Source organism: Nicotiana tabacum, chromosome 24, assembly GCF_000715075.1.
Source record: "Nicotiana tabacum cultivar K326 chromosome 24, ASM71507v2, whole genome shotgun sequence".
NCBI lineage: Eukaryota > Viridiplantae > Streptophyta > Magnoliopsida > Solanales > Solanaceae > Nicotiana > Nicotiana tabacum.
Window position 1 is genome coordinate 69,714,923 of NC_134103.1, and position 17,993 is coordinate 69,732,915.

The window sequence follows — 17,993 nt, forward strand, 5'->3', positions numbered from 1 at the left end:
TTAGCAAATCCAGAACTACAATAAGAAAAAATAGTTAAAACCCTATGCAACACAAAGCTGCATAAGTAGAATAGATTATAGAGTCTTCAAAAATTTACAAAAAAAAATAGAAAAAGAAAAAAAGAGGAGTAGATTTGAAGCTTAGTGAAATGAAGTAATACCTGAAGCCAAATCCAAATTCCTACTACCTAGTATAGATGGAGTAGCAGCAATTTATAATACACTAGTAATGTATGATTACATTTGATTAGTTAGTTTTATGTCATAATTGAAATTTAACAGGGATATATTACGAGTTGATATTAGTATTTCAATTACCAAATGTCTTAAAAAGTAAAACTACAATATCCCCAAATCATTTTTATTTTTGTGTTGTCCACTTGGCAAAACAAACACAAAGCGGACCAAAATTAAAATGCATTTATTGGACGGCAACTGTTTAAAACCCGCCCAATTATTTTAAGTGACATCATCCAAAGGCAATGATCCCGTCTGCATAGCGTCATAAGTGGGACCCTCTAAAACTTTAGTTTAGGTTCATACTACATTTGAATTTTAACCTTCTAGAGTAGTTGTCTTTGGCCCTATTATATACTAGTAAAATTCAATTTATATCTATCTAATTAATGGTAGGATCTCTTTTTTATCTTTTCCCTTTTCACCTTTTTTAGCTCATTGGATTTAGTTGTCATTTTCAATAGCTTGAGGGCTGTACTTTATATATTTGATTATTTGACTTCCTTACTTAAATTTTTTTGTGTTCCCTCAATTGCGACCACTAGAACATATTTCCATGTTATTTTTTATTTTAATTAATAAACTTAATTCACGTTACTCCATTCCTTTCAGTATCTCATTGGGCAAGTAATCCAAGAAATAAAAGAAATATTTTTTTAAAATTATGATAAAAAATATGTCATGATAATTTTGTGATTATAAAAATATGCGTGTAAAATATTAAAATATTTTACTTTCTTTGGAATAAACTAAAAAATAGTGTCACATAAAATATTAGTGACAGAGTATTATTTTTGGTCTTAATCAATGCCTATGTATTATTTTTCTATGGTAAACAATACATATTTAATTTATCATGGTCTAACTTAATCGCATATCTATATTTATAGGGTACAGCTGATTAACAGGTGTGCACATAAACCATTTTATCGAATTAAAATATAAATGGAACAATATGGAGTATATGATGAATGTAATAAACTGATTGAACATCAATTGTTCTATCAGGGTCATTAACTTGTCGCATCACTACTTACTAAAAAATTTAATTGCATGTTAGACATTCCATGAAAAAAACTTATTACGTTATGTCATTTTAGCATAAGCTTTTCTTTCCTATTCTTTTTTAACATTTTATGACTTTTTTGGCTGCCCCTTTTTTTCTTCAACGTTTGTAATTCTTAGGCAGTCATCAATGGCCATAAATAGAAAAGTCAATTTATGTGACTTTTAAGTGGAAAATATCTTTTGTTAATGACTTATATGGGAAAACTGACTAATCAACCACTACTAAGATTAGGGTAAAAAGATTTATTTGAGAAAAAGGTAGTACTCATCTATCCCAAGTGACTTTAATCCTACAATTAATCAAAATCAAAGCACCACTATACGATTGCCTCCCCTGCTGCAACAACTTACGTATGTTAATGGATTGAAGTTCTCTTGTAAATTAAAGACTCAAATAAGACCGACGTAAATGTTCTAGAACAAAAGGAAATTAAAAGTGACTAAACCTAAATTTATTTAGGAAAAATGCCCACATTTGGTCTTTTTATTATTCAAAAATGCTTAATTTTATTACTATATGCTAGAATTTTATCAGTTCATAAACAAATCGTCTCTTACCGTCTTTATCATTAACGTAACTCCAACATGAAATGTGTGAGTTTATACGTCCAAATTCTACAAGAAAAAAAGTTCATATTTACCCCTTAACTTTTGATTGAAGTTGAAAACTATTTTAAAGTTGGACCTCTATTAATATTTAGAAAAAATTAAAAATAGTTTTCCAATTTTAAATAGTATTAGAAAAATGGACCTTTTCTTTCCTATTTATCACTCGACCCTTCAAAATAAAATGATAACCCAAGTTTGTCTGTACTCTTTCGAGTCATTACTGTCCGTACACATAGGCTGACACGTGTCCCCCCCAAAAACGCGGTTTCTTCCTTCCTACTCTAAGCTCCCCATTATATATACCCTCTCTTCAACCATTACTTCCTCCTCCTTTCATATTTGTTCATATCTTCTGCTTTTTTCACTTCACTCTGCAACTCTTAACCCAGTCGATCTTCTCTAAAGAAAATGGATTAGAACAAGTTTTATTACTGAAAGTTGGAATCTTTTTAGCTTTAGCGCTACTAGTTTTAGTTCATTTGGAGTTTTCTGTTCTGAAAATCTTGAAAAATGGCTGCATCTGACAATTTAATGAGTATGGAGCCATGGGCTTTTCGTTCTGCTTTTGCTGATTCTTGGTTTTCCGACGTATTTTCCAGAGAAACTGAAAGTACGTTAACCAAAGTGCTCCAAAAATCTCTGTCCACCCAACAGCCGGAAATGACTCCGGTTCAGACTTCGACAGGTTCTGGACGGACCGTATCGGGCGGGTCTGAAAACGAGACAACCGGTTCGAACCGGCGGAGTAAAGTTGGGGTAAGCGGGAAGATATCTAAGAGGAAGTCACGTGCTTCGAGGCGCAATACGACGACGTACATAACAGCTGACGTGGATAATTTCCGGCATCTGGTGCAGCAGGTGACCGGTGTTCAGTTCGGCGGGAATGGGCAGCTACCGGTTGCTCATGTTTTGAAACCTGAACCTCAGCGTGTTGTTAACCGGCTACAACCTGGTAGCTGTTTTTTGCCAACCCTCGACACGTCAGCTTTCTTATTGGACCACGTCACTCAACAACAGCAGATAGTGGACCCCACTTCAGCAATCGGGTCAGTCGCCGTCTCTGCTCCGCCGTCTGATGTGGTGGTTGAAGGCGGCTCATGTGGCTTTGATTTTGGATCTTTTTCTGGCTTTCCCACCCTTGAGTCTTTCATGGAAAGCAATGTAGTGTAATGTACCAGGCCCTTTTTGTAATTTACCTAAGGGTTTAGATTAGGAGAAGTAGGGGAAGGATAAAATGGGAAATATCCTTTTGAGTTAAGGAGATGAAGGAATTGTGTGTCAAGAATATAAGTTTTCATGTATGGTTCAATGTGGATATTTTCATCTTAATTTAAGCCAATTTAAGTGACACAGTTCACTACACATGGAATTAAAATTGAAGTTTTTTTGACACATTTAAAAAAACCTTTAGAACTTATAATTATTTTAATCATGATACACATTTTTATGATTATAAGAGTATACTTTTAATAACAGTTTCTATTGAAAATAGTTTTTTTTATCAGCACAAAATAGAGGTAAGTTTGCGTACAAAAATTCAAGTTTTTAAATTGTAATGTAAAGTTTCAAGAGGTACCACTAAAGCTGCCCAACTTGTGGGGTAATCCATGATAAAGTTCAATTTAGATGCAGACAACAAAACGCGTTAGCCCCATCTGATGATCTGATCTTTAAAATAATTTGTTTAATATAATCTTTTGATATTATCAATAAATATTACCACTAGATCATATTTTTCAGAGATAGACTGGAGTCTTATTAAACTTAACTTTCTCTCTTTGAATTGTTTACCCGAAAAAACAGATATAGTTGAATTTATTAGTAGTTCTAAGGATATGTGATATAACTTGACATAAATCGTACGTAAATGTGGAAATGTTTAGATTCTTGGCTATAAAAACGAGATATGAATTATTGAATAAGAAGAGTGAGCATGCTGAATAAAACAAGCTCAAGAGATTTATTCGTCAATAAGAGAAGTAGTCTTTTCTTACAATGTGGCGACCTCCGTGCTTACAAGGATTCCTCCTTTTATATTAGGGGGATCTTACTTTATTTACAATAAAAAATATATAGTGGAGAACCCATGATGAATTGTCTCTTCCTCGATTCCCGCCAAGATTCTCTCCCCTAGTGCGGTTGCAATGACTCTTGTCTGCGAGCTCGATACTGACTCGAGCTCGGTATTGGGTCGAGCCCTCGACCTTGGTTCGAGTTCGACATTCGGGGTGAGTGTTAATTGGCCTGCGCGTCTCCGACTATCTTCACGTCGCCTTGCAGTTCGATTTGGTCATGGGCTCGATAATGATACCGAGCCGACTCCTCAATCGGTCTTGGAGCTCGAAGTTTGTTTGTACTGTCTTCGGAACTCATCTCGAAGTCTTACTTCGGTCGCTTACCATTTGAACTCGATCAAACGTACGAGGGCCGAAATCTATTTCGACCGTATACAGATAGTCCCTCGTTTCTCAGGAAGAATGTGGTGAGAAGCGATATGATTTTCATCAGCTCGATCGGGTTATAAGCTGACGTTTTCACCAGGCTCGATCATGACGTACATGATAGCTGTCCCATCGATTTAGTCTTTCAAGGTATTTAATGCGTGTCAGATGGTAGTCGGCCACCGCTGATCCTGAACCGCTACGGTATAAACCTATAAATAACTCCTCTATTTATCATTTACCACTTTTACGTCTTCAATCTTCCAAATTTTCTTACTCTCTCTGCCTCTATTTCGCCACTCGTAGAGCCACCTTCACCAACGTTTGGTACCATCAGCCTTTCATCTTCCTTTGCTTTTCTTTTTTCTTATGTCAATGGCAAAAACTTCAAAAACCGTACCTCAGAAGGAGAAGGCTTCCTCTTCACGGCCGTCCGGCGACAAGGCGCCGGTAGAGCCGCCTCCCCACGAGTATGTTCCTGACCCGTGTACTCTAAAGATCGATTTTAAGGTCGAAAATCTTTCGTCGGTTCTGGGTCGATGTGAGCATGTGTCGATGTACAAGTGCTCGATAACAGAGGACCATCTCGAGGTTGTGAGGAAAGACTGCAACTGGGGTCCCGAGGTTGTATTGCAAATTCCCTCTTCCGAAGAGAGCATCATCACTCATGTGGAGGGGTTTTTAAGTATTTATACTTACCCCTTCACGTTGGGTCCCGTCGATCTAGTGATCATTGATTTTTGCAAAAGATATCAGGTCTCCCTCGGTCAAATTCATCCTTCTTTATGGCGCATAGTAATCTTACTTCGCTTCTTCTCCGACAAGGCCGGGGGGCTGGATTTCACCCTAAATCACCTTATACGATTGTATCGGCCTCAAATCTTTCGAGGACTAATCAAGCTCCATCATCGGGCATCGAAAGCTTTAATGTTGAGCATCGATGAAGACAAGGATCGGGGTTGGATGGGCCGTTATATTAGGGTGAGGACCCGTGACTTTATCCCGGAAGAGAAGATGCCGTTCCCCGAGGAATGGAATTTCGACCATAAGTGATTTTCATAAGGCGTTGCTTTTTGTATCTTTCTCTGATTCTATCTGATATCTTCCTTCGATATACAGCTGCCCCTTGGATGCCACAAGCGGTACCCGACCTCGAGGATTGGGTTTGGAAGTTAGCCTCGGCTTCCTCTTATGCCGAACGCGCTTGGCGTGATTTGGCAAAAGGTAGATGGGAGGCCAAGAATCACGGTAAGGGTCACTTCTCATGTTTTTCGAAATGTTTTTTATGCTCCATTCGTTAGTGACTTCCTTTCATGTAGGTGTAACCAAGGTTGCCGTTTTGAGGTCTTCGAGTGGTGAGGAAGGAACCAAGTCCCCGGTCCCGTAACCGGGGAAAGATAAAAAGCGAAAAGCTGTCTCTCGGTCAGAGGACCCCAAGCCCAAAGCTCGAAGGGTGAGAAGGAAGGCAATCGCTCTTTCGATGGACTCGGTCCAACGACTGAGAGAAGAAGAAGATGCTTCGGCTTTGGTGATCCGATCTGCGAAAGCTATCAAGGTCGCCAGAGCCGATGATGGTTATACTGATCGGGGCCGGTTCCGATACCCCGAGTCTCGATCAGAGCATCCCGAGCGATTCGCTCAGGACCATGATAGTGGGTCATTTGCCTTCTCTTCCGACCTTTTCTGAGGAGGCGTTAAAGGAAGTTCGAGAATTGAAGAACCTCGATATGGGCGGAGGCTCTAGTGTAGGGGACCCTTTTCGAGATTGCTTTACTGGAGTTGATGATGCCTCCGATATTAGTGACGCTTCTCTTCTCCTAGAAGAGGCCCAACGTTTCATTTCTCGGGTAATGATTTTACTGCGCTTGGTTTCTTCGTTCTTTTCTAAACTTGACTTGTGTTTTCTCCCTACTGTGTAGGCCATTAGCAAGTTTTGAGCCGACCTCAGCCAGTGTGAGGTCGAGCTTCAGAAGGTCTCGGGGAAGAGAGATGCCATGCGGCTTCTTTGCAGCCAAAAGGACGAGGTTATAAAGGACCTCCAAACAGATTTGGCTAAGGCTCGTGAAGAAGAGGCCGAACTAGATAAGCATGTGATCCTCGTTCTGTTAGAGTATGGGTTTGACCCAACTGTGGAAGCTAACCCTTCGTTATCTCAGTTGCAGCAAAAGGTTGAAAAGATCGGGTTGCTTCGGGAAGAAATCGATCAAATCAAGGCCGAATGTGACCGGTGGAAGGAGACTATAGACCGCCTGGCTGCAGAAAAAGAAACCATCTTGTCCAAATTATCATCAGCTGATGTTCAGCTTTGAAGCATTAAGCAAAAAGGTTCGGCTCAGGCCAAGAGGATCGAGGAGCTTGAAACAAGGCTTACTGAGGCCAAGGCAGAGATTGAGTCATCGAAAGTCATGGCGGACAAATCCATTGCCGTGTATCTGGCTGATGTCGAGGCTGCTCAAATGGAGGCAAGAGAAGCAGCGGATACTGCCGACACTCGAGCACATTGGGTTGTCGAACTTGCTAAGTGTCGATCTCGGAGGGAGACTCTCGAGGAGATACACTCTCGAGGTTTCGATCTTGCTGAAGAGATAAAAAAGGCCAAAGAACTCGAAGCCGATTCTGAAGCCTTGGCTTCTGATGGTGATGATGATGACGGTAGCAAGAGCAGGTTCGAAAATGAGGGGGAGCCTGGTGGAGAAGAGACCGCTATCGATGATAACCCAGAAGCTTAGCCCTTAGCTTTTTCTATGTTGTATTTATTCATAAAAACCATCTTTGTATATCTATACAAATATCTTTTTCTTTTACTGACTTGCTTCGTGAAGATTTCATTCATGCCTTGCGGATGTTTTCATAAGGATTTAGGTGATTTCATCGAATTCGGCCTTTGTAGCCTTTATGGCCGAGTGAGTGTTTACTCGAACTCGAAATAAAAGTAGCCCACAGGCTTAGTAGTCGAGTGAACATTTCAGACTCGAAGTAAAGTAGCCCTTAGGTGTAATGGTCGAGTGGGTGCTTTCCCGAACTCGAAATAAAAGTGGCCCGTAGGCTTAACAGTTGAGTGAATGATTCGAACTCGAACTTAAAGTATCGTAGCCCATAGGGGTTTTATGATCGAGTGAGTGATTGCTCAAACTCGAAGTAAGATGGCTCTTAGGCTTTTTATGAGTGAGTGGTTGCTTGAACTCGAAGTAAGATAGCCCTTAGGCTTTAATAAGTGAGTGAGTGATTATTTCGAACTCGAACTCAAAGTATCTTAGCCCGTAGGCTTTTTACGATCGAGTGAGTGATTGCTCGAACTCGAAGTAAGATAGCCCTTAGTATTTAATGATTAAGTGAGTGATTGTTTCGAACTCGAACTCAAAGTATCTTAGCCCGTAGGCTTTTTACGATCGAGTGAATGATTGCTCGAACTCGAAGTAAGATAGCCCTTAGGCTTTGATAATTGAGTGAGTGATTGTTTCGAACTCGAACTCAAAGTATCTTAGCCCGTAGGCTTTTTATGATTGAGTGAGTGATTCCTCGAACTCGAAGTAAGATAGCCCTTAGGCTTTGATAATTGAGTAAGTGATTGGTTCGAACTCGAACTCAAAGTATCTTAGCCAGTAGGCTTTTTATGACCGCTTGTATCAACAATTCTTTTGATGGTGGTTGGCCTTTAATCCCGTTTGAATCATGAAGCAGGAAGATCTTTTCAAAGTGTGAGATATCTGAAAAAAAGAAGTTCTCCTTTATAAGTCATTATACATGTGTTTGTATCTTGTGCCAGAGTTCGAGCCAAACTACATGGGCGTGGTTCGTCTTGACCATTTGGCCCTTACACTTTTCTCTATCGAGACCCTGTTCGACATAAATTTGATATGAAATAACTTTCTTGCACCGAACTTGATTTATTCCGATTGGTAGCCCCCAATATTCGAGGTTGATTACGAAGGAGCCTCGGATACTATTGATTTGTCCTTAGGTAGTACATAGTTGTTGCCTCGTTAAAAACCTTGCCGGAAAAACCCATTTGGGATAAAAGCCTAACTAAGGAAAAAGAGTACAACGCGTGCTTTGAAACCAGAGGTCTTGATGTTTTTTGTCCAATTCCTGCAATGAGTTAGTGTCGAGTATACGTATATAGACGATAGAGAAGAGAAAATCATATCCTAACAATAATATCGTTTGAGAAGCGCTATGTTCCAATTGTTTGGTAATGGTTTTCTATCCATTGCTCCAAGTTTATAAGACCCTTTCCCGACTACATCGAGGACTAGATAGGGTCCTTCCCAATTTGGGCCGAGCTTCCCTTCATTAGGATTTCGAGTGTTGATGGTGACCTTCCTTAGGACCAAGTCCCCGGTCTTGAAATGGCGGGGGTTGGTTCTTCTGTTGTAGTACCTTTCGATTCGTTGTTTTTGTGCAGCCATTCGAACCAGCGCCGCTTCTCATTTTTCATCTAATAATTTGAGGCTAGTATTCATTGCCTCGTAGTTCGATTCTTCCGATGTATGTCGGAACCTTGATCTTGGTTCCCCTACTTCGACCGGAATTAAAGCTTCGGAGCCATACACTAAGGAAAATGGAGTCGCTCCTGTACTGGATTTAGATGTTGTCCGATATGCCCAAAGGACTTCGGGCAAAATTTCTCTCCACTTTCCTTTGGCTTCGTTCAATCTTTTCTTTATGTTTTGGATGATAATCTTGTTTGTTGATTCGACCTGTCCGTTCCCACTAGGATGATATGGTGTTGACAATATCCTTTTTATTTTATGATCTTCGAGAAATTTCGTCACTTTTCCGCCGATAAATTGCTTACCATTGTCACATGTTATTTCTGCTGGTATACCATATCTACACACGATGTGATCCCAGATGAAATCTATAACTTCTTTCTCTCTTACTTTTTCGAATGCCTGTGCTTCAACCCATTTAGAGAAATAGTCAGTCATAAACAAAATGAATTTAGCTTTACCTGGGGCCGATAGTAGAGGGTCGACGATATCCATTCCCCATTTCATGAATGGCCATGGAGAAATGGCTGAATGAAGCTGCTCTCCGGGTTGATGGATCATTGGTGCAAACCTTTGACATTTATCATATTTTCGAACGAACTCCTTAATGTCCTTCTCTATGCTATCCCAGTAGTATCCTGCTCTGATGATTTTGCGAATTAGTGGTTCGGGGCTGGAGTGGTTTCCACAAGTGCCTTCATGGACCTCACGTAAAACATAATCGACATCTCCTGGTCCCAAGCATACTGCCAGTGGTCCGTCTAATGTCCTTCTGTACGATGTTCCATCTTCAACCAACGTGAATTGAGCAACCTTGGTTCGTAGGACCCTCGATTCTTTAGAGTTCGATGGGAGTTTTCTGTTCTTTAAGTATTTAATATACTTATTCCTCCAATCCCAGGTTAAGCTTGTGGAATTTATTTCGACATTCCCTCCCTCGATTATAGATCTCGAAAGTTGAATGATAGTCCCCGAGTCGATCTTATCTTCTTCGACCGACGACCCCAGATTTGCGAGTGCGTCGGCCTCACTGTTTTGTTCTCGAGGCATATGTTGTAGGGTCCCTTTTTTGAAACGGTGTAAAGTTACCTGTAGTTTGTCCAAATACCTCTGCATCCTATCTTCTCGGACTTCGAAAGTTTTGTTCACTTGGTTCACCACTAGCAAAGAGTCACATTTGGCTTCAATGACTTCTGCTCCCAAACTTTTAGCTAGCTCGAGACCTGTAATCATGGCCTCGTATTCGGCCTCATTGTTAGTTAATCTAGTAATTTTGATGGATTGCCTAATAATGTGGGAGGTTTTAATACGATGCCTAGCCTAGATCCCTTCACATTTGAAGCACTATATGTGTAGAGGGCCCAAACCCCCGACGATGTACCTGATTTTAACAAGAGTTCCTTTTCAACTTCAGGTACGTAGGTTGGTGTGAAATCGGCCACGAAGTCTGCTAAAATTTGGGACTTGATGGCCGTTCGAGGCTGATATTCAATATTGTACCCACTGAGTTCGACGACCCATTTGGCCAGTCGGCCCGATAGTTCGGGCTTGTGCAAAATGTTTCGAAGTGGGTATGTTATTAAAATGCATACGGGGTGACACTGAAAGTATGGTCTTAACTTCCTAGAGGCGCTTATTAATGCAAGCGCCAATTTCTCTAAGTGTGGGTATCTAGTCTCTGCCTTTCTTAAGGTCTGACTTACATAATAAACAGGAAACTGCGTACCTTGCTCTTCTCGAACTAGGACATCACTTACCGCGATTTCCGATACCGCTAAATATAAGTAAAGCTTCTCATCTATCTTCGGAGTGTGAAGCAATGGTGGGCTCGATAGGTACCGCTTCAATTGTTCTAGTGCCTGTTGGCATTCTGGGGTCCAGGTGAAATTGTTCTTCTTTTTGAGTAGAGAGAAGAATTCATGGCTTCGATCAGACGACCTTGAAATAAATCGGCCTAAGGCAGCTATCCCTCCGGTTAGCCTTTGCACTACTTTCACACTATCCACGACGGTGATGTCTTCGATGGCTTTGATTTTGTCGGGGTTGATCTCGATCCCCCGATCCGACACCATGAACCCGAGGAACTTGCCCGATCCAACCCCGAAGGCACATTTCTCGGGGTTGATTTTCATGTTGTATTTCCTTAAAAGTTTGAACGTTTCCTGCAAATGAGTCAAATGGTCCTCTGTGCGCAGGGACTTAACTAGCATGTCATCAATATAAACTTCCATCGATTTACCTATTTGTTCTTCGAATATTTTATTCACTAGGCGTTGGTACGTAGCCCCTGCGTTTTTTATCCCGAATGGCATTACATTATAACAATAGGTTCCATACTTAGTGACAAATGAAGTTTTTTCTTGGTTCTCTGGGTTCATGCTAATTTGATTGTACCCGCAATAGGTGTCGAGAAAAGTGAGGATCTCATGGCTGGCTGTGGCATCGATCAAGCGATCGATGCTAGGCAGTGGAAAAGAATCTTTGGGGCATGCTTTGTTTAGATCTTTATAATCTACACACATTCTAAGTTTGTTCCCCCTTTTTGGGGACTACAACCACATTGGCTAACCATTCGGGATATTTTACTTTCAAGCCTATTTTGAGAAGTTTAGTTACCTCGTCCTTTATGAATGTGTGCTTTACCTCGGAGTGGGGTCTTCTTTTTTGCTTCACCGGTTTGAACCTAGGGTCCAAGCTTAGCCGATGTGATGTTATCGACGGTGGGATCCCTGTCATGTCTAAATGGGACCAAGAAAAATAATCTATGTTATCAATAAGAAATTGAATTAGTTTTTGCCTGAGTACGGCGTTCAACCCTGTTCCCAGGTATACCTTTCTCTCGGGTAGACGTTTGATTAATATAACCTGCTCCAGCTCTTCGATCGTTGACTCGGTGGCGTCAGGGACGATGAGAGCCCGAGGTGTCGGAAACTCTTCCTCGTCATCTTCTATTTCCTGCTTCACCGATTCGGTCGATACTAGTTGCTATGATTGCTACTTGGTTTCTCGCCTATCTTTTGTGCTCGACGTTTCTGATGCCGATAAGGTTGATATCAATGTTATCTCATCAACCGCAAACATTTCCTTCGCAGCATGTTGCTCCCCGTACTCTGTCTTCACGGCGTCCGACGTAGGGATTTTCATCACTTGGTGCAGAGTCGAAGGCACTGCCCTCATATTGTGGATCCATGGTCTTCCGAGTAGGGCATTGTACCTCATATCGCCTTCGATTACGTGGAACTTGGTGTTTTGGATGGTTCCAGCTACATTTACGGGCAGAATAATTTCCCCTTTAGTTGTTTCACTGGCCATATTGAAGTCGTTCAAGACCCGAGCTACGGGCACGACTTGATTTTGTAAACCGAGCTTCTCCACTACCCAAGATCGGATGATATTCGCAGAGCTACCTGGATCCACTAAGACACGCTTAACTTGAACTTTATTTAATAGGATAGAAATTACTAGAGCGTCGTTATGAGGTTGAGAGATGCCCTCAGCTTCTTCAATTCCGAATGATAAAGTGCCCTTGGGTACATAACCTCGAGTTCATTTTTCCCCTGCGGCCGGTATCTTGCCGTATTTGAGCATGAGTCCCTGTGGAGTATCGACCCCACCGATGATCATATGAATGATATGCAGAGGTTCCTCTTGTTTATCTTTTTTGCTGGCGTCCCTTTATCTGAAGTAATTCTTGGCTCGGTCACTGAGGAACTCTCGAAGGTGGCCCTCATTGAATAGACGTGCTACCTCCTCTCTCAATTGTCTACAATCATCGGTCTTGTGGCCATGCGTACCATGATACTTGCACATCGAATTCGGGTTCCTTTGGGAAGGGTCGGTTTGTATGGGTCTGGGCTACTTAGTATCTTTGATTCTTCCAATCGCCGATACAATGCCTGATGCGTCGACGCTGAAATTGTACTCCGATAGCCGAGGTGCTTCTATAGGATCGACATATTTATCAAAGCCACCCTTGCTCATAAGCCCCCGAGAATTTTGTCCTCGATCATTCCTTCAATTGTTCCGAGCGACATTGCATGTTGAACCGTTGTTCATTCCATCTGCCACGTACAGTTGATATCGGTCTCTGTTTGAACTTTGCTCTCTATCGATGTCCCTCTAGTTTTTAATAGCTGTCCCGTTCTGATGCATGGATTCGGAAGGAGCTCCCAACTAATCGTCTTCGACCCTAATTTTTGACTGATATCGGTTGTGTACATCCACCCAAGTTACTGCTGGATACTCGATCAAATTTTGCTTCAGCCGACGTGATGCTACTGAACTTTGTTCGTTCAACCCTTGGGTGAAAGCTTGGACGGCCCAGTCGTCTGTGACCGGTGGCAATTCCATGCGTTCCATTTGAAATCGGGATACGAACTCCCTCAGTATTTCATTACCCCTTTGTTTTACTTTGAAGAGGTCCGATTTCCTTGTTGCAACCTTTATGGAACCAGCATGTGCCTTTACAAATGAATCCGCTAACATGGCAAAAGAATCGATGGAATTTGGTGGCAGATTATGATACCAAATCATCGCTCCCTTCGAGAGGGTCTCTCCGAACTTTTTCAATAACACGGATTTGATCTCATCGTCTTCCAAATCGTTACCCTTAATAGCTGGCACACGTGTAAGAGGTGACGCGTTCGTTGGGATCGGTCGTACCGCTATATTTGAGAATTTCGGGCATACGAAATTTTTTGGGGATTGGTTTTGGGGCTGCACTCGAGGGAAAGGGATTTTGTATGAATTTTTTCAAATCCACCCCTTTTATCATTGGTGGAGCTCTCAGGATCTGATCGATCCTGGAATTATATGTTTCTATTTTTTTATCGTTGGCTTCGACTCGTTTTGTGAGTTCCTCGAGCAGTTTAGTAATTTCGGGAGTAGTCCCTGATTCTTGCTCGTTTGACTTCACTATGGCTGGCTCCGTTCTGTGGGTGATTCCTCGAAGCGGATTGGGCTTCGGCCTGCTTTGTACCTGAATTTGGCTCTGCAACTGAGCTATCGCTATTTGCTGGGCTTGTAACATCTCGAAGATCATTCGTAAGCTGACTCCGGTCTCCTCCACGTTATGGGTGTCTCGAGCTATGGATCGAGTACCACCCTGAATGCTTTTTTTCGGTTCGGAATGTTGGCTCGCCTCAAGAGCCACTTGTGAATTGACATCTAGCGGTACTTCGACTTGAGCTTCGGTGACATCATTAAGTGGCCTTCCGACCCTGGGTATCAAGTTGTTGGTTTCATCTTGAAGGCCGACTTCGTGGTCGATATGTAAAGCCATCAATCGAGGGTTTGCCATTGTTGATTCGAAGTTGTAAACTGGTGTGTATTGCAGATTTGTATCAAACAACTACTGTTACCCTTAGCTCCATGGTGGGCGCCAAACTGTTTACCCAAAAAATCAGATATAGTTTAATTTATTAGTAGTTCTAAGGATGTGTGATATAGCTTGACATAAATCGTACGTAGAGGTGGAAATGTTTAGATTCTTGGCTATAAAAACAGGATATGAATTATTGAATAAGAAGAATGAGTATGCTGAATAAAACAAGCTCTAGAGATTTATTCGTCAATAAGAGAAGTAGTCTTTTCTTATAATGTGTCGACGTCCGTGCTTACAAGGATTCCTCCTTTTATATTAGGGGATCTTACTTTATTTACAATAAAAAATATATAGTGGAGAACCCATGATGAATCGTCTCTTCCTCGATTCCCGCCAAGATTCTCTCCCCTAGTGCGGTTGCAACGGCTCTTGTCTGCGAACTCGATACTGACTCGAGCTCGGTATTGGGTCGAGCCCTCGGCCTTGGTTCGAGTTCGACATTCGGGGTGAGTGTTAATCGGCCTGCGCGTCTCCGACTATCTTCACGTCGCCTTGCAGTTCGATTTGGTAATGGACTCGATAATGATACCGAGCCGACTCCTCAATCGGTCTTGGAGCTCGAAACTTGTTTGTACTATCTTCGAAACTCATCTCGAAGTCTTACTTCGGTCGCTTACCATTTGAACTCGATCAAACGTACGAGGGCCGAAATCTATTTCGACCGTATACATGAATCTCTCATTCAAAATTATCAGCTTCACAATAGTTATTCGCAAGAAAACAAAAAAAAGCTTTAGAATAGTTTAATATAAATAATTAAGAAAGAAATATTGGTGGAAACGTTTACTTACCCAAGTCAAAAGGTTACTGCAAATACAGAAAAAATAATACTCTGACATGTTAGGTCTATGCATAGGTTGACTTGGGTCGTCTTTGCTTTGTGTTACTATTTCTTTGATCTTTGATTGGATTAATGTTTAATTGTTTTATATATTATTATTTTCACTTGAAATTCGAGTATATGTCTAGAACTGATAGACTTGGTCATAGAGCACATTCTCTGAAGTCGCACCAAGAAATATTATTAATACCAATAAACGCAATTTATAAATATAAGTGACATAGGCATGAAGTGCTGCTGACACATTTTTAAAGAGATTTTAGATACTTACATTTGCATATTTCTGTTTTAAGGAAAATAAATAGCATTAGGTCCTTCTTTTGCCTCACAATTTGTTTGATAGAATAATCTAAATTTAATTCCTCTAAAAAAACTGCCCTCACTTATGAAAACCAGTTTAATTGAAAGTAAAGAATTTCCAATGGTTGAAAGTGGATGATGCAATTTAATTGTATTCAAGGAATTGATTTTGCACACAACCACAATATATGTGAAATCACCTACTTTAACATTTATTTATTTTACTATGGCAAGAATATGACATAAATAAATTTGATATTCCAAACGTCACATGTAAGAAGATTTAATAATGTAAAATAGAAAGCACTAGTATTATTAATGAAATTTTAAACAATAAAGATTTTGTCACGACCCCATTTTCCCCTCCGTAGGATGTCGTGATGGCACCTAATCTCTAAGACTAGGTAAGCCTAATAATTTGCGGAATCAATGAATAATAAACTAAACTCCAATCTCAACACATGATTTATAAATATAAAACTGCCATTCAATAATTACAACTTCCAAAACTCGGTGAAAATAAGTCACAAGCTTCTAAGAGCAAATACTAAGTGTCTCTATACATCAGAGTCTAAAGAAAAATAAGGAAAAACAACATAGTAAGGATAGAGGGGGACTCCGAGGTCTGCGGACGCTAGCAGATATACCTTGAAGTCTCCACGTGCGGTCCAACTTACAACTATCTGGACTGGTGGGAAGAACCTGGATCTGCATAAAACGATGTGCAGAGTGTAGTATCAGTACGCCACAACGGTACCCATTAACTGCCAAGCCTAACCTCGGTAGAGTAGTGACGAGGTTAGGCCAGGGCCCTATTGGTTTAAAAAGCAAAGTAAGGCAGAAGATATAATAATATTTGAAATGACTAAAAGTTTAACAACGGGAAACCTCAGAAAATAACAGCTCAACAAATAGAGGAAAACAACAGGGGCACTCCCGAGATACCGCCTCGTAGTCCCAAATGTAAATATGCACGACATGGGGGATCTCCCGAGGTACCACCTCGTAGTCCCAAAGTAAATATGCAGTACAGGGGGATCTCCCGAGTAAACGCCTCGTAGTCCCAAAATAAATATGCAGCAAGTAATTGAAGGAAACACGAACTTTCAACAAGAATCTTACAGTTAAAGATTTAATTCAAATCAAGAAAAATAAGTAATTCAACTAAGCATGTTGCACAAATTGCAAGTAAGAGTTAAGGCACATAGACATGCGATACTAGGCTAAACATGATCACTACATATGCTAAGGCAACTCAGTTAATGTATTTTAAACGAAGACAACTCAGTTAAGAAAATTTAAAAGATGACAAATCAGCAAGAACCGAATTTTTCACATTCAGCCCGTGTACGCACTCGTCACCTCGCGTACACGGCGCTCACATATCACAAATTGTTACAACAGTACCAAATCCTAAGGGGATTTTCCCCGCACAAGGCTAGACAAGTCACTTACCTCAAATCTCGCTCAATCAATCGGTAAGAATGCCTTTTCCTCGCCTTTCTGACTCCGATCGGCTCGATTCTAGCCAAAATAATTTCATACTATAAATATAACTACAAGAAACTAATATAAATAATAAAACTACGACTTTAGCAAAAAATTAAAAATTCAGAAGGTCGACTCGGGCTGTCACGACGCAAACCGATGGGCTGTGACGAGTGCTCGAGTTCTACCTACCGAACGCCCCTAAGCATACGTCTAAGATATAAACATGAAATAAGTATAGGTCATGCATAACATCTGCCCCTAAACTGCTGAATCATGTGAATAACATACATGAGGATACATACTCACAAGGCTACTATAGACAACTATATATCCAAAACTAGAAGCCGACAAGGCCACATACTATCCAACTATATATGACTGTCTACAGACCTCTAATAGAGTGTACAACTGTATAAAGGACGGGACTGGGCCTCGTCGTTCCCATATCTACATATAAGAATAGCGTACCAAAACCCAATAGCAGCTCCAGATCAAATGGAGCACACCAACTCTCGCTGAGCAAGGATTCTAAGAATGGGGACCGTCAACCTGTCTACCTACACTAACGACATGAAACACAGTCCCCCATGCAATAGGGGTATCAGTACGAATAATGTAGTGAGTATGTAAGGCATAAAAATCAATATATAAAAGACATGAAAGAAACATGGAGTAAAGAACTCAACCTGTAAGTCTGAATAGCTCTGTGAATCATGAAAATATTTATAATGTCATGCGTATGCATATAAATATAATATCATGCATAGGTATATGCGTACATAATATCATCAAGCCTCTGAAAGCATCTCATCATATCATCTCGGCCTCTGTGGGCGAAATCATAAACGTATACCAGCTCATCAGGTGGTGGTGCGTATATAACGCCATAACCTTTCCTCATATCCCATATACATATAATATACGCGTATATAATGCCATATGGTCATGGGTCAATGTACATGTATAAATAAATGCAATGCATAAGGAAGTAAGTCTATAAGATCTCTAGAAATATCATAAGACCCATGAATAAACGATACGATAGTAGGACATATGGGGAATCAAGAACATAGGCAACTCTAGTACTTCTAGGAATAGAATCATTTGTGAAAGTGGCGTGCTTGCTCATT

At 40.7% G+C, this 17,993-nt stretch overlaps 1 protein-coding gene across 1 annotated transcript; it reads left to right on the forward strand.

Moving 5' to 3' along the window:
- The first annotated feature begins 2,231 nt into the window (after positions 1 to 2,231).
- LOC107777975 (calmodulin-binding protein 25-like) lies at positions 2,232 to 3,262 on the forward strand. The gene has a single exon (XM_016598150.2). It carries the CDS (start codon positions 2,425 to 2,427, stop codon positions 3,082 to 3,084), a length of 660 nt encoding a protein of 219 aa, XP_016453636.1. The 5' UTR covers positions 2,232 to 2,424; the 3' UTR covers positions 3,085 to 3,262.
- The last annotated feature ends 14,731 nt before the right edge of the window (positions 3,263 to 17,993 follow it).